Source organism: Tauraco erythrolophus, chromosome 14, assembly GCF_009769465.1.
Source record: "Tauraco erythrolophus isolate bTauEry1 chromosome 14, bTauEry1.pri, whole genome shotgun sequence".
Lineage (NCBI taxonomy): Eukaryota > Metazoa > Chordata > Aves > Musophagiformes > Musophagidae > Tauraco > Tauraco erythrolophus.
This window is the reverse complement of record NC_141478.1, coordinates 2,758,937-2,778,460: the sequence shown is the minus strand read 5'-3', so window position 1 is coordinate 2,778,460 and position 19,524 is coordinate 2,758,937. Positions and strand designations below refer to the sequence as shown.

At 41.5% G+C, this 19,524-nt stretch overlaps 1 protein-coding gene across 1 annotated transcript in view; it reads right to left on the bottom strand.

The window, feature by feature from the left end:
* Positions 1 to 19,524, bottom strand: part of MEGF11 (multiple EGF like domains 11) — a 211,939-nt gene that overhangs the window by 172,473 nt on the left and 19,942 nt on the right. The window contains 1 exon segment of the mRNA XM_086620149.1: positions 14,474 to 14,566. Coding sequence (XP_086476275.1) covers positions 14,474 to 14,566 — 93 coding nt within the window.

Sequence of the window (19,524 nt, the reverse complement as noted above, 5' to 3'; positions counted from 1 at the left end):
TTGTTCTAGAAGAGAGGAATAAGATTTGCAGAAACACATGTATTTTCTTACTGGTACCCCAATGGAACTAGATACCTATGTGACTGGGAAGCACTAATAGACAGGCTAAAGTAGATGATGAAGCAAAGGTTATTCTGGATTCTCAAGAATTCATCAAGCTTACAGTCATGTCTCCTGACCTCCCACCCCAGCAGCAAACTTTGCAATCCCTATCGAAAAACGGAGCTTCCACGTGAATGCTCGTACCTTTCTGCAAACCTGGCTCCTTCTGCAGTCGGTGTTTCTAGGCTTTGATATTTATTTAGGATATTATCACTGCCAACTGAGTGAGTGAGACAGGCTATCAGACTTTGGTGCCTAAAAACTCTCCCGCAATCAATTTTCACGATTTACTAATACTGCTACATAATTAGAACACTGCAGCTTGGTACAAAGGGTTCATAAAGGTGAGGTTTAGGCAGACAGTAAGAAGGGTAAGAAATCTGTACCTCTGTTACTGCCACACATACCCATTGTTTGATGCTGTAGCTGTTTCTGTTGGAATTTGAATTTTGCACCCAATCTGCCCCATATTCGACACACAATTTTAAGCATTCTGGACAGAGGTTCTACAGCCTGGCAGGCTCTGGCCTTTGCATGAATAGGCACTGTATGACAGGCAGAAAAGCTATTGAAAATGATGAACTGCAGAGACTTTTTTGTTGAATGACCACCCTCCAAGATCAAAGAATGAGTGTTTTATCTCTCTTCTTTCTGCTTGATGCCCACAAAGATCTTCCTGATATAAAATACTCTCAGTAATAATACACACATCATTTCTATCCGGCATTTACTGTTGTTCCTAATGGGGCCTAAATCCTTCTTGCACAACACACACCAAAGCTATGAAAGTGGTTAAAACTTACTATTACAAAGTAGCTGTGGATGGGAACCTTTCTCACACACATTCCCTTTTTCACCTTTGCTCAGTGAAGTCCCTATAGTTCTTTAAGCATACGTCTATGTGTAGCAGCAGGTCTCTCTTTATTTTATTCCACAACCCAGAAACTCAACATGCATTGTTATTATCTGATTCTACTCATCTTTTAGGTCACTGATCATATTTCACGAGTTCTTGACATTACAAAGAGAGTGACATCCATATCTGTGACACTTGGGTCTCTTCCCAGCTTCCCTGACAAATGGCATTCCCCATGCTTTCTTGAACAAGATTCAGGTCTTTCAAACTCTCATTTTCACTCTCAAACTTTCAGATATTCTGCTGGGTTAACATGGGCATGTTTAGTAAATAAAATCCCGTAGTTTCTCTGCACTGAATCAAGTCTTTTGAGCTGTAAAGAAATGATTGGAGGATGGGCTTGTTATAGACCACACATTCAAGACAATCAAAGGGTATAAGCAAGGGTTAAGACTGAAGGTGTAAAGTATTTTCATGAGTACAGCAATACAAGTGAAGTTTTGACTGCAGAAATTTTCCTTAATGTGCAAAATTTCTGGTATTTCACCTACCAATTTTGTCAGTAACAAAATAAAACTGACTATCGAAAATTGCACTTTCCTTGCTTGAACTACCCTTCCAGGCTAAGAAAAGGCAGTTTTGGCAGTTGAATGCACTATAACTTCCAGCATCCCACTTCAATACATCATGTTTAAACATTAAACAGTGTTTATCGAAGCTATAGCGCCGATGACTACTATAGAATAGATGTTTACATCCCTTCATAAACACTTCAACGGGTTTCTTTCGCGGCACCAAAAAAAGACAAATGCTGCTTCAGTCAGAGCACTTCGTCTCTAAATCCTCCTTCTGTCAGGTTATCATCGCTGGTCTGCAAGCATTAGATTCTTCCTCACTTTACTAAATTGTTTGCATGATAAAAAGACATTCTTTCAACATCTCAGCTTCTCCCATTTGAGGCAATCCCTGGCACATTGAAGTCGCCTTCCCTTTATCATTGCCATTCCTTTCGTTCTCTCTGTAATCCTAACCCTCGTTGCCCTGGCTGTGGCATCTCCCACCACCATTCTATCCCTTCTCCTTCCAGTTCACCTTCTTATTTTGACAAAATCTGGAATTTCTACTTGGTAGAATCCGTCAGCAGCGTCTCCTCCTAAGTCTGAAATTCCTGGTCCCTCACACGCACCATAGTGTTCATTTTGCAAAACATTTTAATTCAGCTATTTATTGTCTCAAGTCCAGTTATCTGCCCACTGAGCTCCTTTCCCATCCCCAGCTACTTCCAGCTGTCATCTCACCTCACTTATTTTTCCATTTTTTTCCCCAAAAAATTCCTTCTCTGCCATGTCTCAATCTTTATTTTGCACTGCTTTTTATTCCATGCTTCCACGCGTATCACCTTCCCCCTGCTCTTCTTGGATTTGGCCTCTGTTCGTAGCTCCATGTTTGTAATCGGTGGTTCTGCTACGACAATCTCCTCTGGAGTGTCAGGTATGATGCTAGCACACCATCTGCTCATTTATTTCCTTTGGTCACAACACATTTCCTCATTTTGTATGCTTTTCCTTACAGATAACTGTGGGCGCTCTACAGCCCTGCCAAAGCTAGATTAGCAGCAAGAGCAAAACGCTCACCTGTGAGCAGTGGTGTGAAGACTCTCTTCTGCCAAACCCTGGATTTACAGTCAGATACGCGCTTGGTAAGTCCTCTGCTATTTCATTTTTTCTCTCCACATCACTGAGGCAGACAAGCTGTCAACAAACGCTCATTTCATTGGGAACACAAGATATCTGCTCCTGTGGCAAACTCTTTTTCAGGGTTTTGTAAGGACTACAAATTAGTATCAGGGCACCATGTGAGGGGTCTAGGAGGGATTTTCATGAGCGTCATTTGGGACAACAGAATTTCTCAGAAAAAGTTCCAAAAAATATTTCACTTCAAAAGTATGCTGTCATACTTACGATAGCACAAACACTGAGTAAAACACAGAAGAAAACTCCCTGAAACTTTCCCATTTCACACACAGTGATTTAAGGTCATCATGGCCTACTCTGAGCGCTGAGAAGCTACTCAAAATGCTAGTAAGGATACGGTAAGAAGAAATTCAAAAGAAAATTTTTACCTAAGTTTTACCTGTATAGCTTTCACTTTAAAAGAGGTCTCTTACTCATAAACAAACATTTTATTGACATGGAAATAACTTCTAAACCAGTAAATAACAGGATGATTCAATATACTGTCACATACCCATTAAGCAACGGAGCTAATCGGCATTATCATCCCCTCATCTTAAACTGTCGTGTTGCATCACTTCTCCATACGCTTCTGCAGATCCGATCATCACATCTCTAAGTTAGTAAAGCTGCCTCCAGGCTACATTTTAAATGCAGCCCACCCAGAGCACCAAGGCCAGCTGCACGTTAGGGCCTCACTCATCTTTAGCAAAGGTATTAGTTGATGGCTGAGCTCTCACCAACACCACTACGCTCTGCCATCCTTTTTCGGCTCTGATGCGGGCCCAGGTAATCCACGTGATTAATACACTCAACTCCCGTGGGAATAAAAAAGAAATCAGGACTCCCCACCTTGTGGAGGCTTATCTAAGATCACACAAAATCAGGGCGAAGTCTGCGGAAAAATTTGGCGTGTAACACTTTCCTTTAGCAAAGACACTGCCTACGTCAAACACCGGGGCAGCAAGCAGGCGTAGGAAGGGAGGGGACACGAACGACACGGACTTTATTTTTGGAAAGCTGTTCAGTACAGTAGCCAAAATATAGCTGAAATACACCCAGCTGCTATTATTTGAAATGAAGTATTTTAGTATCTTTGTATGTCAGTGCTGGAATTGAGAGCTAACCAAAGGAACAACCACTAACAGGGAAAGCCACGTATCTACGTGTCTTCTCCCTGCAACCTGTCCTCCCATGTCTGGGGCATACTCACTGGTGCTCTTCAAAGGGATTTACTGACCACCTCGGCTCTCGGGTACCAGCACACAAGAAGGCTTGTATCCAACACTAGGTGATGAATGACTGCTATTTTCTAGCAAATTTTACCTGCCGGGGGCCTGAGGTAAATTCCAAGTCTTATTTCTGAATGAAACCTTTTGTTTCCCTTTTTGACTTCAACATTTAATCACTGCCCATAAAATAGTATTGTAACTAGGGAGAACAGCATCTTTTGAAATAATCCTGAGAGCACTGAATGGGGCAGGAGGGCCTTTCCCAGTCACAGCTCGTGTCTTTGGAGACAGCTGTTCATAACCCAGCAACAGTCAAAGCAGGCCTGAGGTTTCTCCAGATTCAGATGCCTGAAATAGCTCCCAGAGGATTTTCTGATACCTTAGTGTCAGACAGCGAGCTGAGCTCTTCCCTCTCCAAGCATTCCTTGAAACACCTCACCGTACCTAACACAGGGACAAGTGGTTTAGAAGCTTTGCCAAGGATCACTATACCTTTTTTTTTTTCCTGTTTGTTTGAAAGCAAAAACCCCAGGAATATTTTTGAGTCGGTGTCCACATCCGAGACATCTGCCTACCCTTTGGGAGAGGGAATTCTGCTCTTCTCTGCAAGTGACAGCTCTTTAGTGACCAGGACATAAAATTATACCAATGGTACTTTTAAATTGATCTAAAGTCTGTTCATTTGTGTAGTGCACATTTAAAGCCACATTATTGTAAGATGCTTCAGCGATGAAATTTAACATTAGCAATTCAGTTAATTAAAAAGGATATTTTAGTGGGTTCTTTCTTTTATAGCTATTACCCTGTCTAAAGTGAGAAAAATCTCAGTCAAATTAATAAAACTAACAACTCATCACAAATACACTGCCTTTCGATGAAGTCTCCTCTGCTCTCACCAGCTCAGCAGCCAAGGAAAGATGTATGTGAGCCAAATTCCCCCTTGCATAAGCACACAAAACCTGCACGGGAATGCATTTAGCCCCTTCAGTACTAGTAACCATGGTTTCATTTACTGAAAATTATTCTTAAACTGTAAAGTCTTAGTCAACCATCAGGCCATTCCCCAGAGAAGAGAACAGCTACATTATGAAGTTCTCATCCAGATGTGGCAGGTGTGCTCAAGGTTCAGTGGGGCTTTGCTTCGGGCGGGCAGGCTACTCTGTTCTCGGTTACGAACACCTCATCAACATGATTGTCTTGCTTTGGGAGAGAACTTCCATGTATAACCCTGCTTGCTCCCAAAGGTCCACACCCATCACTCTTCTCTGCAATGTAAACGTCTTCACACTCCCTTTTTGAGCATCAGTCCCTGACACTCTGCCCTAGTGACGGGCAATAAATAAGGTTTCATGCAACAAAGTTTGCCCACAGCCTCCCTCATCTTGGTTTTCAGCATGAATTCAGTGTTGGATTCAGAGAGCCAGTAGACTGATTTTCCAGAGACACCCAGCACATACAACTGCCTATAATTTGGTTACATGGAACACAGAATTTGCATACTGTTCATATACAGCTCCCCAGGGGCTGGAGGGTGGGTAACCACGAGGCGACATGCCCAGATGGGTCTTAAACCTGTCCTCGCACCTCCTGTTTGTCAGCCATGTGCCTTAAAGCAATGTATATGTACAAATACATCCAAATTACAATCATACAGTTGTTAGTTATTGATTATAGTACATACAGAATTGTCAATGTATCGTTTGTCTAGATTAGGAAAGAGCCCATTCTGTGTGCCTTTTATTCCCAGATAAGCACTCCAGGACCAGATGAACACAGGCACGTCTGTTGACCACTGCAGCTGACCCACAAATCCCACCAGCCCCAGCCTGGATCCACACAGCCACTTTCTTTACTGTAATACAGAGAGAAAGCCTGTGTACACAGAAAGACTACATCTAGAGAAAGACTACAGCACGGTGTTGCTACCTCAGGCCAATTTAGGAGACACTCTTAGCATGTAGTAGCCTCATCAACTACTACTCTGGGTACAAATGGGAAGCATGGTTTTCACAGATCATCTGAATTTTACATGAATATTCACTCCAGCATGTAACGCACTATGGGCTTACCTCTTAAACCAAAGCACCAAACATGAAAAGAACTGGATGCTTCAACAGAGGAGACAATTGTGATAACATTGTAATAATCACATATAATTGTGCAGACTTGTTCTGATAACATTTTACATTTAAAAAAAAATAATCTTTATTAGAGAACTGGAGGCCTGTTACATTACATACCCAAATTATTTTCTTATCACATCTCTATCCTCTGGTACTCACCTATGTGGCAGGTCTAAATATCATCTCTGTCTAGAACTAAGGACTATGTTTAGATCACTGACACGTGTATCATGCCCTGCTCTGCAGGAGACCTGGCATTAGGCTTGAGCCTCTCTTTCTTGATACTGCTGAAGCTGACAGTGGTTTTACTTCACTGAAAGAAGTACCTGCCATTGCTCAGCCTGGATGATACTCAATAACTCTTGGTCCCTCAATGAGATCCTCATCAACCTGAATTCCTCCCCTCATCTCTTAAGTTCTCATTCAGATAATGACTTAAGCATTTATCTGAAATAACACAGGTTATTCATTATTGACTGCAAAAGGACTACTCAGATGTATGAAGCCCATTGCTAGATCAAGCCTCAGGAGCAACAGCACGCACTGGCAGGCAGAACTCCAGGGACTGGAGCAGACAGAGTCAGGTCAGCTCAACTGACTCTTCAAAGTCATTCAAAAGAGGCAATCTCAAAGGAGGGCTGGGACTGCTGGGGGAAATGATCTGTCACTCTACCTTGGTGACCAGTTGATTTAAGGAACAAATCCTTTCCCACAGTCTGACAGGGAAGATGAAGGTGAAGGTGGAAAGAAAAACGATACCGGGTGCCGAACTTCTATTTTTCACTCACTTTAGTACAAGACTTGGGACAAGTGGTAACTGATCTATTCATCATCAATGAATCACATAGAAGAAGCGTAGAAAGCAATTTCTTCCCAAAATAAATCTTGGATCTACTTTTCCTTTTCCAGAATCAACTATTGCCTTTTGCTCAGCACTGTTACTGTGGGAAAAGCCAAGGGTAGTATGACTGTCATACCTTTCCATAAGCTTGCAGCACCTTCAAAGCAGTTAGCCCACAGAAGCTTAGAAGATGCTACCACATCTCTAACAGAGTGAGGAGAAACTGCCGCAAACAATTGAGTAGATATTAACGGCTTCAGCAAGAAACAAAATATTCCCAGCGAATGAAAAAAGATGGATTAGCCTCGTCTAATGCAGCCAAACTATCTGTGTAAAAATATATACAGGACCTGCTGCTGTGCTACTAACTGCACGGAACAGCAGCTTGTGTTTACGTTTTTATTCCCTGGTTACAGGCTGTCCTGCGTGGGCTGGGCGCGCGAAGACGCGCTTAACACACCAACCTGGGCACGCAAGCCCAGGTGCGTGGGCCCAACATCCTGCAGAGGCAAAAATTAAACACAAGCTGTTCACCTGATTACACCAGTTCAGCAGTGGTTGAAGGGAGTTGGATGGTTTTTAAGTAGAAGGAAGAGCAAATAGTTAGAACTGAGAGAGACAGAAATCAATTCCGCTCTGCAATTGCTGCAGAAAGGTCCTTGTCTGAGCTGCTCGTTGGAGCTTGGTTTTATACATCTGCATCTCCTTGCATGATGCAATTGTCACTGAGACTCCAAATCACACCAAAATTAAGCTGCAATTTAAGCTTGGCTTAAATGGAAAGTGTACTAAAACTCTAAGGTCCGCATGCTATGGATATGAAATTCTGTTTCAGCTAAAGCAATAATTCAGCCTGGATCGCAACTGAAGTCTCACAACTTTAAACATCTAAACTCAACAACTGGAATGGCAAATGACATTCATGGGCTTTGGTGGAGACAGAAACATCATACCTCGTTCTGTCACCTCATTTGGCACTTAGATACAACAGTCACTGTGATACAAACCCACAGCATAGACAAATTCTCATACCAGAAACGTGTCCTTCAGGGACGGGCTCTGAATCTAAGTAGTGGCCCACTAAGAGTTTAAAGTAGCTGAGGTCTTGCACCTTTGCACCTCTTTGGTGGACCTTGGTGGTTTTCCAGTCAATCCTATCCTAAAAACCTGAGGACAAAAAATTAACTGATGATTCATAGAATCATAGAATGATTTGGGTTGGGAGGGACTTTCAAGACCATCTAGTTTCGAACTACCCAGATCAAGAACTTGGATCTGTCAAATCCAAGTCTCTCCAACTTAGAGACAAGGATGTTGTGTGGGACAGTGTCAAATGCTTCGCACAAGTCCAGGTAGATGATGTCAGTTGCTCATTCCTTATCCACGGATGCTATAACCCTGTTGTAGAAGGCCATCCAATTTGTCAGGCACGCTTTGTCCTTAGTGAAGCCATATTGGCTGTCACCAATCACCTCCTTTTTTATCATGTGCCTTAGCATAGTCTCCAGAAGAATCTGCTCCATGATCTTGCTGGGCACAGAGGTGAGACTGACTGGCCTATAGTTCTCATGATCTGCCTTTTTCCCCTTTCTAAAAATGAGGGCGATGTTTCCCCTTTTCCAGTCGGTGGGAACTTCACCAGACTGCCACGACTACTCAAATATGACGGATAGTGGCTTAGCAACTTCATCCACCAGTTCCCTCAGGACCTGCAGATGCATCTTATCAGGTCCCAGCAGATTCCAGCGGATCAGTCCTTGACATCAGGCAGAATTTTGTTTGAGCCTGTATTCACAATCCAGGAATCTTTCCTTTGAACTTTATTTCTTCTTCAGAAATAGTTCAAAGCATTTTGAGAACACGGAAGCCAAAATCAAGCCTGAAAACCACCACAGACTAACTTTAAAACGCTCTATTCTCCTGAGATTTCTGCTGTTGCTTTCCATAACTTGACAAGCAACCCCCCTTCAGATTTAGCAAAGTATCTGCAGTTCTCATTCATCACAAGTCTCAGAGCTGAAGCTCTCCAGCTGCTCCAGGGCTATACCCTTAAATGTGATCTTGCTGTGATGGTAGACTTGCCTGTTGTTATGACCTTGGCTATTTTTGACAAAGAGATTAAGATGAAACAGGTTCTCGCTCTTAATGACTGTACAAAACACCCTTTCTGAAGAAAACGATGTTATCTCTATGTGTACATTACTGACCAGCCTATGCCAGGCACCAATGGCATGATGTCTCTCCCCCAGGTGACATGGCATGAAGAAAGACGATTTGCCGTTATTACGCCAACACCTCTTTAATTACACTTTGGGCAAGTACCATAGTTTCTCCTGAAACTAACAGCAAAGCAAACATTTTGAAAAGCACTTTACTTTTTCATGACAACCTCTGTGTTTGTTTACTCTGGCACACACAATTTTGGAAGGTTTTGCTTTTAATTCAAGGCCCTTGCTCTGAACTTTCTTTTCCCTACCTGTTGTCCACTGCTTTGTGAATCCCCTTCTAACCAGAAAGAATTCTGTGCTCTGCCCGATAACGAAAAATGTCCGTAACAGTAAAAATGGTCTTCAATAATATTGCCTAGTGAGTTTTAGCATTTTGAAAGAAAAACCACCTTATTCTTTATAGACTTGATGAATTCGATCCGATGCTTGTTTAGATTTCACTGAGGCCTTTTTAGCTGTTTCTTCAAGACTGACTCAGCAACATCCTTTAACACCTGCTTAATTTAAAGCAGATGAAAAGTCCTACTCGTGTCAAGTTAAGGATATGCTTAAGTGCTTTGCTGGATTGGGGCCTAACAGCTTGCAAATACAGATGGCTATTATCAAGACCTAGAAGAGGCCAGGTAACCACCAACAGTCAATTATATTCCTACCAGAACTTCAAGCCAGTATATCATACTGTTTGAAGTTAATTGCTTTGAAATAATTGGACAGGTGAGCAGGTAAGTTCACACAGAGCATTTGCAATTTTCCTTTGTACTTAAAAAGACAAAAGTGCAGACTGGATGGACAAAATGAGCATGATTTTAATAAAACAAGTTAAAAGAGAAGGGAAAAGGGTTTTTTTTAAAGACTTTTCCTTTTAATTTTTAGCATCATTAAAACCTTGAAAACATTTCATTCTAGAGCTTCTTTAGTTAATACCTCATTACTTCTCTTTTTATTGTTATGGTAATCAAGCCTTAATATATCGCAGCTTTATAGCATGAAATCAAGGCTAGGCCTGCGGGCATCGACAGATGTACAACAGCATGCAGTAAAACACAGGTATAGAGGCATGCAGAGCTGAATATGGCACAGGGTTTTTTCATAATTGTTTAGCAATTCATCTGAAGTTATTTTAACCTTGACAACAGATGAACTCTAACCATGATTAGTCGCTGGGAAGCTGCACCAAATAGCAAGTTTTGTGACTGTTGTCTTAGAGGATGAGTTTTAGGCAAGCATGAAACAAAGTCTGACAAAGATCATTAAATTGTTTGGATGGCTACAGACTGTAGCTGTAACTATTCAAACATCTGAGTATATCCTAGCCAAGGGAGAATGGTGACACTAGGAAACGGTATTTAACACCAAAACCTTGCCTCCCCGTGGGAAACCTCTGCTCATTGTCAGAATTCATATCCTCTCCCAGCATAGGCAGCCTTTGTGGCACATCAGGAAAGAAAAACATTTGGATCTAACATCTGATTTCGAAGTGACACTTGGAACTTGTGCTGGAGCTCTGCTTATGATTGAATTTCACCCATCAAATCAAATGAAAGTTATAGATAACTTTTAGAAAGTTATAATGGTCTGGTCTGCAGCGTGTTGAAATACCATCTCAAAAAGACTGAGTGTCCCTCCGTCTTTTCCAAGTAAATGACAACAGATGACCCCCGGTGTCAGGCTCTACTTCTCAACACTGTTTTCAGGAGAGATCATTGAGGCAGCAATTACAGCTCCTGGGAGATTTTTCTAAATTTAAAGGGAGTGTTTTGGCTAGCAATCTCTTTCCCAGTAAAACAGTTTCAAATGGCCAACATTAAAAGCAATATGCCTGTGACTTAATAAAATCACTGATACTGAGGACCACATCGCAAAGTTCTATGGCCCCACAGGGAGCGGGGTGGCACCCACACAGCCCACAGCTTCAGTTCATCCAGAGCACAGCCCTAAAGAGCCACTTAGAAACATCCAACAAATGACATTTGCCACTGCAAACACGTAACCTTCACAGTAGCTACCCAACATTAACGAAATAATAGGAGGAAAGCAGGCACAGGTAATACATTATTCCAGTAGAAGTGAAAAATGTTTTCCACGTTATTTCTGGATAACAGTAACACATGACTCAACAGGTGGATCACCAATGTACCTGAAAAACCCAGTTAACCTCAGTTAGGCAAAGGCTCCCAGCTTCTCTCTTGGAAATACTCAAAGTAACAATCGTACTGCGTTCAGCTGATATCTGCTCCCTACCTTTTGATTTAAACAAAGTCTCCTAATAATAAAGAGGCCAGTCATCCCAATTTCTAGTGCCAAGGATAAAGGTGAGCAGCTCTTCCAGCTGCAGTAAAAGCTGACTTCTTGAGGCCACTCACACTTACAAGCATTACATTGGACAGTGCTTGTCAGACCAGAGCTCAGGACAAGAATGTGTGTTGCTCAGGGTGTAACAAATGGAATGAAAGACAATGGGCACTAAAGTCCAGCGAACACACTAATTATATTAATAAAATGAAAGCTTGAATTTTGAAGCTAATCCTGGGCTATCATTTATAAAAGTTAACAGGGCATATTTAATTTAGGAATTGGCTAACGCTTCTCTTTCCACCGCTGAAACCTCATAAATGAAATATACTGGATTGGTGCCCAGTGCGGAAATAAAAGTTATGAATAATGTTTCTATCTCAATCATTGTCAGAGCTTTAATATTCCTAATTACTTTAAAAAGCTAAATATTCAATATAGGAAAAACCTTTTTTTCTTTTTATCTTCACTTGCAAGATTAGTGCAATTTAATAAGAGTCACTGGGTAGTTTTAGTCCACGAGACCGTTCCGTACGTTGACGGCTCATCCTCTCCTCTATCACGAAGGATGGAGTGCTTGTTACTCTGTGCACGCACGCGTGCAGAGATGTGTGCATCCATATGTGTATGGCCGTGTTATCATAGTACTCCTTTCTCATTTTTTTAACTTCTCAAAGTGTATAAATATTCACTGACATATCTAGTGCTAAAAATAACCACATGAGAAAATCGGTTTCTGAGATTCTAGACAGTATTCTACAATTGAAGGTATTCTTTTTAAAAATATTGTTATAGATAGATATTCAGTATGTTATGCTGCCCAAGTTTTCCCTTGTCTACCTGTCAGGTAATCCCAAAAGGTTGCTCCAAATCCCAAAGCATGGCCTTTCTTTCTGTCCTTCCTCCTTGCTCTCTCCCCTGTTGCCTTTTCTGCTGTAACTGAGGAGACATCAGCAAAGCTACAGACAAAACACCAATCACTTGACCAGAGAAGAGTCTGCCCCATTGACTCCAGCCTCTGGAGGTGTATGTCCCCAGTCTCATTTAACTCCTGTTCTTTTCTAACACCTCCCTTTATAGATCCCTTTTCTGTTACAGTGGTGGGTTGACTCTGGCTGGACACCAGGTGCCCACCAAAGCCTCTCCATCACTCCCCTTCTCAGCTGGACAGGGGAGAGAAAATGGAACGAGCGCCTTGCAGATTGAGATAAGGACAGGGAGATCACTCAGCGATTACCATCATGGGCAAAACAGACTCAGCTTGGGGGAATTAGTTGAATCTATTACCAATCAAATCAGAGTAGGGTAATGAGAAATAAAAACTAAATCTTAAAACACCTTCCTCCTCCCCTCTCTTCTTCCCAGGCTTATCTTTACTCCTGAATTGTCTACCTCCTTCCCTCGGCGGTGCAGGAGGATGGGGAATAGGGGTTGTGGTCAGTTCCTTCTTCCTCAGGAGGAGGACTCCTCACACTCTTGCCCTGCTCCAGCATGGGCTCCCATGGGAGACAGTTCTCCATGAACTTTCCAAAGTGAGTTCTTCCCACAGGAGGCAGTTCTTCACAAACTGCTCCAGCGAGGGTCCCTTCCAGAAGGTGCAGTCCTTCGGTAACCGACTGCTCCAGTGCGGGTGCCCCACAGGACCATAAGTCCTGCTGGCAAACCTGCTCCAGCATAGGCTCCTCTCTCCACAGGGCCACAGATCCCGCCAGGAGCCTGCTCCAGTGTGGGCTTCCCATCGGGTCACAGCTTCTTTTGGGCATCCACCTGCTCCAGTGTGGGGTCCTCCATGGGCTGCAGGTGGATCTCTGCTCCACCGATGACCTCCATAAGCCCATGGTCCATGGCACAGCCTGCCTCACCACGATCTTCACCACGAGGTGAAGAGGAATCTCTTCTCTGGCGTCTGGAGCACCTCCTCCTCCTCTTTCTTCACTGACCTTGGTGTCTGCAGAGTTGTTTCTCTCACATATTCTCACTCCTCTCTCCAGCTGAAGTTTTCTCTTGTGCAGTTTTTTTTCCCCATTCTTAAACATGTTATCCCAGAGGCGCTACCACCGTCACTGACTGGCTCAGCCTTGGCCAGCGGCGGGTCCATCTTGGAGCTGGCTGGCATTGGCTCTACTGGACATAGAGGAAGCTTCTCACAGCAGCCATCCCTGTAGCCCCCCTGCTAACAAAACCTTGCCATGAAAACTCAATTCAGTTATCTTTTTGCCTGGTAACGATGCCTCTTTTTTAAGATTCCAATCAATTTGGGAGAAAGGGAGAAAGTAAAAGCAAAATGAAACGTTCATTCAGTAAATGACTCACAGCTTCTTTCTCGATGCAGCTTTATTTACTTGCCTGACGCACAAATAGACTTCATTTAACAAGCTTATTTCTGCTATGTCAATAACGTATTGGGCCCGTGTTACACAACATTCTGATGTTTGTACTGGGAAGAATCCTCGCTGTTTCATTCCAGCATGAACTAATCACATAGACTTCAACTTATCCTTACCAATTAAGAGAGTTCGACATACGCAGCTTCTCCAGCTGAAAGAATTGAAAGCCTCAAGTGTGAATTAATTTCCTAGTAAAAGGTGCAGAACTCCCACCTCTACCATTCCCCCAACTTCTGCAGTATGGATAATTCAGGGTGTGGATTTCAAGTCAATGGCAGACTATCCCTGGCTTCAGCCGGACAAGAATTCTGTCTAGAGCATGTGATTTCTAAAGTAGTCCAAGCACTCCACAAAGTATTTAATGAAGAATGTGGTGTGGTAAAGATTTAAGAGAGAAAAATGTCATAATAGAGCTATATTATCTATATTGGTATCCCAATATCAGGACCAAAAGCATTAAGAGCATCCTCCACTGCACTTAACATTTCTTTGTAAAAACAAGCAAAAAGGGTGAAAGCCATTATCATAGGAAAGATATTATCACACAGTAATTGTTGCAAAATAACCAACTGACAACCTTCATTTTTCCACTTAAAGCATCCAAGGCTACTGCTATATTTAAGGCCTTTTTTTTAATAGCAGCATATAACTTTATCACATTTTTGCAATCTTTACTCACCACTAGAGCAGTCGGTGCCTCCCCATCCTGGTTCACAATGACAAGTGTCAGGAGAAACACACCTTCCATGCACACACTCCTCTGTGCAGAGTGCTGTTAAGAAGAAACAACACACAGCATTGTAAACAAATTAAGTAGCTGGTAAACACACACTGAAGTATGCCTTAGAGAACAACACTTTGTTTAAAAATATTACACAAAGAAAACACACAAAAAAGAATTACTTGCAAGATTTAATTAATACTAATTGACCACAATAAAATATAGGTCTCTTGACAGCGATAAACTCATTTGTCACTTCAGCTCTTTGTAATGAAAATCTCTAACATCAGAAATTACTGTGGCTAGTAGTTTTGCTTCATAAAAAAATTTTTACCAAACTGACACTTATTATTACTACATTATGGAATACCAGCTTCTTCTATTGCACTGAAGTTGCTACTGTTCATAAGATAAAATGGAGCTCAGTTTTGAAAGTATAGTAAGATCCAGAATAGATTTGTAAAAAATAGCTCAAGAAGAAATACTTTTACTACTACTACATGATGCAGCAGCTACAAGTGCAGCCTTGTCTTTTCAAGGTCATCAAGTTTTGCACAACTAGTGTGTTCTGGATCTTATCTGTCTACTGTTGGATTACTCAAATTTCAATATCCTCAAGGTTCAAACTATGAAAAACTGGTTGGTTTCAGTCTCACTTGCCAGTTGACTAGAGATATACATGTCTGAATCTCTTTTTCTTCTCCCTGAGTAGGAACAGCTCATGGTTTTAAGACTTTTCTTCTCCCGTGCTGCTGTGGTGTCTGACTTACTTTCCAGTGTATGCTGGTATGTCCATCACATACAAAAAAAACCTTGGACAATATCGAATAACTACTTTAAAGGTTTAACTTTACTGCTTTCTACCTTATTTCCATCTTACCACTGAGGACACTGCCAAAAACTCAGTGTGTCAGTGATTCGAATCGGATGGCTAAGCTGGAACACATAATTTCCATTTAGGCTAATATGTATGAGTTATTAATGAATATGATGTAGTGGCAATGAGATCACTATATTAAAATATATATACATACAGTATATATGATATATATCATATATCAGCTATGTTTGTATATCCTGTGGTTTTGTATCAGATGGGAAATGTGAGTGTTGCGCTTACTCAACCAAGAAGTGGCTGAAGCTGTGCTACAAAAGACTTAATCCGAGACAAAGATTAATTCATTCCTGTCTAAAATAAGGCCAGCAAAGCTGATTTGGGAAGGAGCTTTGTGTTGCTGTACTGACAACCAGGTTCAACTACCCAATTCATTTTAAACCAGCCAGCAAACCTTCCTAAAGCTGCACTGGGCCTGCGTACGAAACACCCTTTCAGTTCTCAGGGACCCCATGGGCCAAATGTTTTCCATCATCTTGTCCACTTGAACGATCCCTGCTGTATGTGACACTGTTTGGACTACCAGATTGCATCACATCTTGAATCTGCACTCAGGCTGGCATGAAAGTTGATGGAAACATATTGCTGTCTAATCTCCGCCTGGGTCATTGCAGACCGAACCCACTAAACTATTGACAATTTATTTAAATCCAACTTCAAATCACAAGTGAACTTTAATAATCCTATGGGATAAATCTTCCAGTTCTTTATCCATTAAAACACACGTGACCAGTGATTAGAGTGTTGCCTCGCTATAACAACTGCAAGCTCTTTCTAGATTAGTCATTTCCTTTCTAGGTTTGCTGCATGTCGAAAGTGCAATTTATTCTTATTTCATATCTTATGTTTAGACAGCATTGCAAGAGGCATGAAATATTGATAGCTAATTCTCTAGTCACTAATTGACCTAATCTTTTGTGCATTTATTTTACTTGAGTTAGGGTTTTTGAAGACAGTGAGGCATCCTAGTCTACAGCTGCAAGACCGAGTTCGAGACAGGGTATTAGAAAAACAGGATTTTCCAGTAAAGAAATGCACACCTTCATGCAATCATTTAAAAATGGCTGGTTATCTATGACAAGAAGTCCACACACAGAACAGCCACAAACTTTTATGAAAAGTTTGTTATGAAAAGTCCAGTGTACTGAAAGACATACAGTATGGTGAAGCAGGAAAACTTTGAAAATTCTGCCCTTTATAGCTTTATTTAAGAATACAATTCTCATTGATGTAACTCTTACACATTAGTTTCATAAGAGGTATGGAAAATGAAACCGAGATTTTTCTGTTCCCTGTAGGGACATTTACGATGATAAATCATTCTTACATGTAAAACATGCAACTTTTCTACATCCTTTTAACTAGACCAGCTTCTCAGGTCAAGGCATAATTTGTGAGCAAGAAGGTTGACAATGGACTATGTCTTTGCTCTTCCAAATAACAAAACTCCTGCTTATTACTGATCTAAATTTACTTGATTTAGCCACAGAAACATATCACACCTCAACTAAGTTAACATAAATATGAAATAATAATGACTAATTAAGCTAATAAAGTTTACTTACTCACTTGTCTATGGATAGAAGTGCTGACTTCTGTAGTAGTGTTTCAGAGTGCTGTGTGAGACGTACTCACAAGCAAGACTCAAGATAGTAGTCCTCATTCTAAAGCAACCAGTAGTATGCAGAACACAAAAAAGTACTAAAGAGAACTGTATCTCTGCCTTTAGGTGTTCTGAAGTCCCGCACAGCTGAAGATGACAATGTTTAATGAGCAATTAAAGAGTCAAGTAAGGTAAAGACAGGCCTTGGAACTGTGAGTTCTCTCATCTCTGGTTTATTAATTTGCTGAAGAAGCAGCCACGAGCTCACTAGCACATAGTCATTCAAAGCTGTGAAATTACACAGGAGTAATCCCACATGTGGGGGCCACAGAAACACCCCTTTTTTAAAAGGGGAAGCTTTGACACGAGCCATTTATTCAAGGAGACAGATAATCAGACTCCTGCACTTTGTGGTTCGAATCAGGCCTATAAAGGTCCATATAAAGGTCATATTAGGGTACAACTCTAAAGTTTTACCATAGCAAATAAAATTTTGAATTTCCTCTATAAAAGGGAAGTCTTGCCTTGCTCTAATCTTTAGAGTTTAAATTAATTTTTCATTCTATTAACATTCAACATAATAGGATACGATGGTCCCCGAGGCATTCTTCATAATACACTTTGTACAGTGGTTTGCAAATTATCTTACTAGTTAATGGAACTATAAAAATTACTTGCACATAAAGGTCAAGAAAAATAAAGATAAGTATATACTTTCTGACACTGTCCTGTTCCACACTCGGCTAAAGGCCCCTGGAGTAAAGAAAACTTGTACTAAGAAATAGAATTCCTCCCAGTATGATAGCCCAAGCAGTTCAACCTTTGGAATTCCAGGCTTTTTATGTCTGCATTTTCCCTTGACCAATTCTCTTGAACAATCCAGCACCTCATTGATCAGTTTATTATTAGCATTCTTGGCATGAGTTTAAGATCAGTTTGTAGTTTGATTCAGCCTGGTAATAAAGTGACCTACATCAAAGCCCTGCCAAAATGCCATCTTTGCAGCAATGCGTCTAGCATGAATTATTTGGCCACATTCAAGGTCACACAGGAACCGCTCCTTATCATGGAATAAAGGCAACAAAAGGGCTCTGTAACAATCCATTTGATGCTTATCACTTACTTTATAATTACAAACAGCGCTTTTTTTAACATATAGGGTCAATCTGCAGGGAAATAGACCTAAAGATGAAACTCTATTCACACCTGAAATGACTGCATAGATTTCTTTACCACTTATTTTTTAATTGTTGTCCTGAATTTGAATTTAGATACTAACTGGGTTGTCTGTGTCTGCTATCTAGAAGGCTACGAAATAGCCAGGACATTTTCACTGAGGAGGACACTGCCAAGTGGAGCAGACTCTTGTGCCTGGAAAACACTTCTGTTGCAGAGTCACTGCAAGTGAGGCGCACCACAGAGAGTTTATCCCAGACAAAAGCAGCCACAGTCCAGGGATCCAGAGCTACTCGGTCTTCCTTGGTGCTGCATTCCCCTGTGTGGACCTAAAGGATGACTTTGCAGGGTTTAACCCTGCAGCACCACGCAGTTTCATACGCAGTTATACCTGCTCATCACTACATCACCAAGTCATGGAGGACTTGTACTATGTCATGCAACGTAACTACCACCTGCCACGACTACCCTCTGCGCCTCTTTCCTAGAGGTGAAAATGCATTTAAAGAAGAGTTTTGTTCTAGGGGAAGAAGTATGGAGTGATTTAGCTTGGAAAAGTTTTCCTAGTTTGTCCAAACATATCATTTGTGTATTTATTTCACAAAAGGCAGAGTCAAAAAAACAGGCTTTGTGCTTGCGACGGTATATGGTAACGTTTTACAGTGGTCCTTTGAACCCAGAGGTGTTCACAGCCACTGACCCAGCAAGCTCCATCTCCCTCCTGCTTCAGCTGCTGGGGCTTTATTGTGCCAGACGAGCAAAGTATCTTCAAAACAAAGACCAGTATAATTACAAAATCTAAAGGAACCCAGAGTAGAAAGCAGAAAATGGGCTTCACACACCGCACTCATTCATAGCAGCATGTGCTGCTGAAGAGACGTGCTGGAGCGTTCCGTATGAGCTAGAGCTTCCCGGGCTCTGCGGGCTTGCTGCCCGGGAGTGTGGTGCAGCCAGGAGGTGACAGAAAGCATAAATAACTGTAGATACATTATAATAACGGAAAACATTGCTAAATGAAGATACAGATGCTACTCTTGAGAGCACAGACACAATGAGAAATTCAGGCACTCTCCTAGAACTACACACAATGAACTGCTCTATTCTGACTGCACACGTGGCAAAAGGACACTGCCCCACGACTGCAAGTTCTTACAAATATTTTTCTTTCTCTGCCGTACTTTAGGCAGTCTCTCCCAGTTTTTCTTCACTATACACTGGTCTCAACCCAAACTATGACCGATTTTGTTTGTTTACTGTGAACCAAAGGTAGACCTGCTTTTTTTTCTATATGTTGCTAGTATTTTAACTTCAGGTCATCTACCCAGTTTGCCCCAT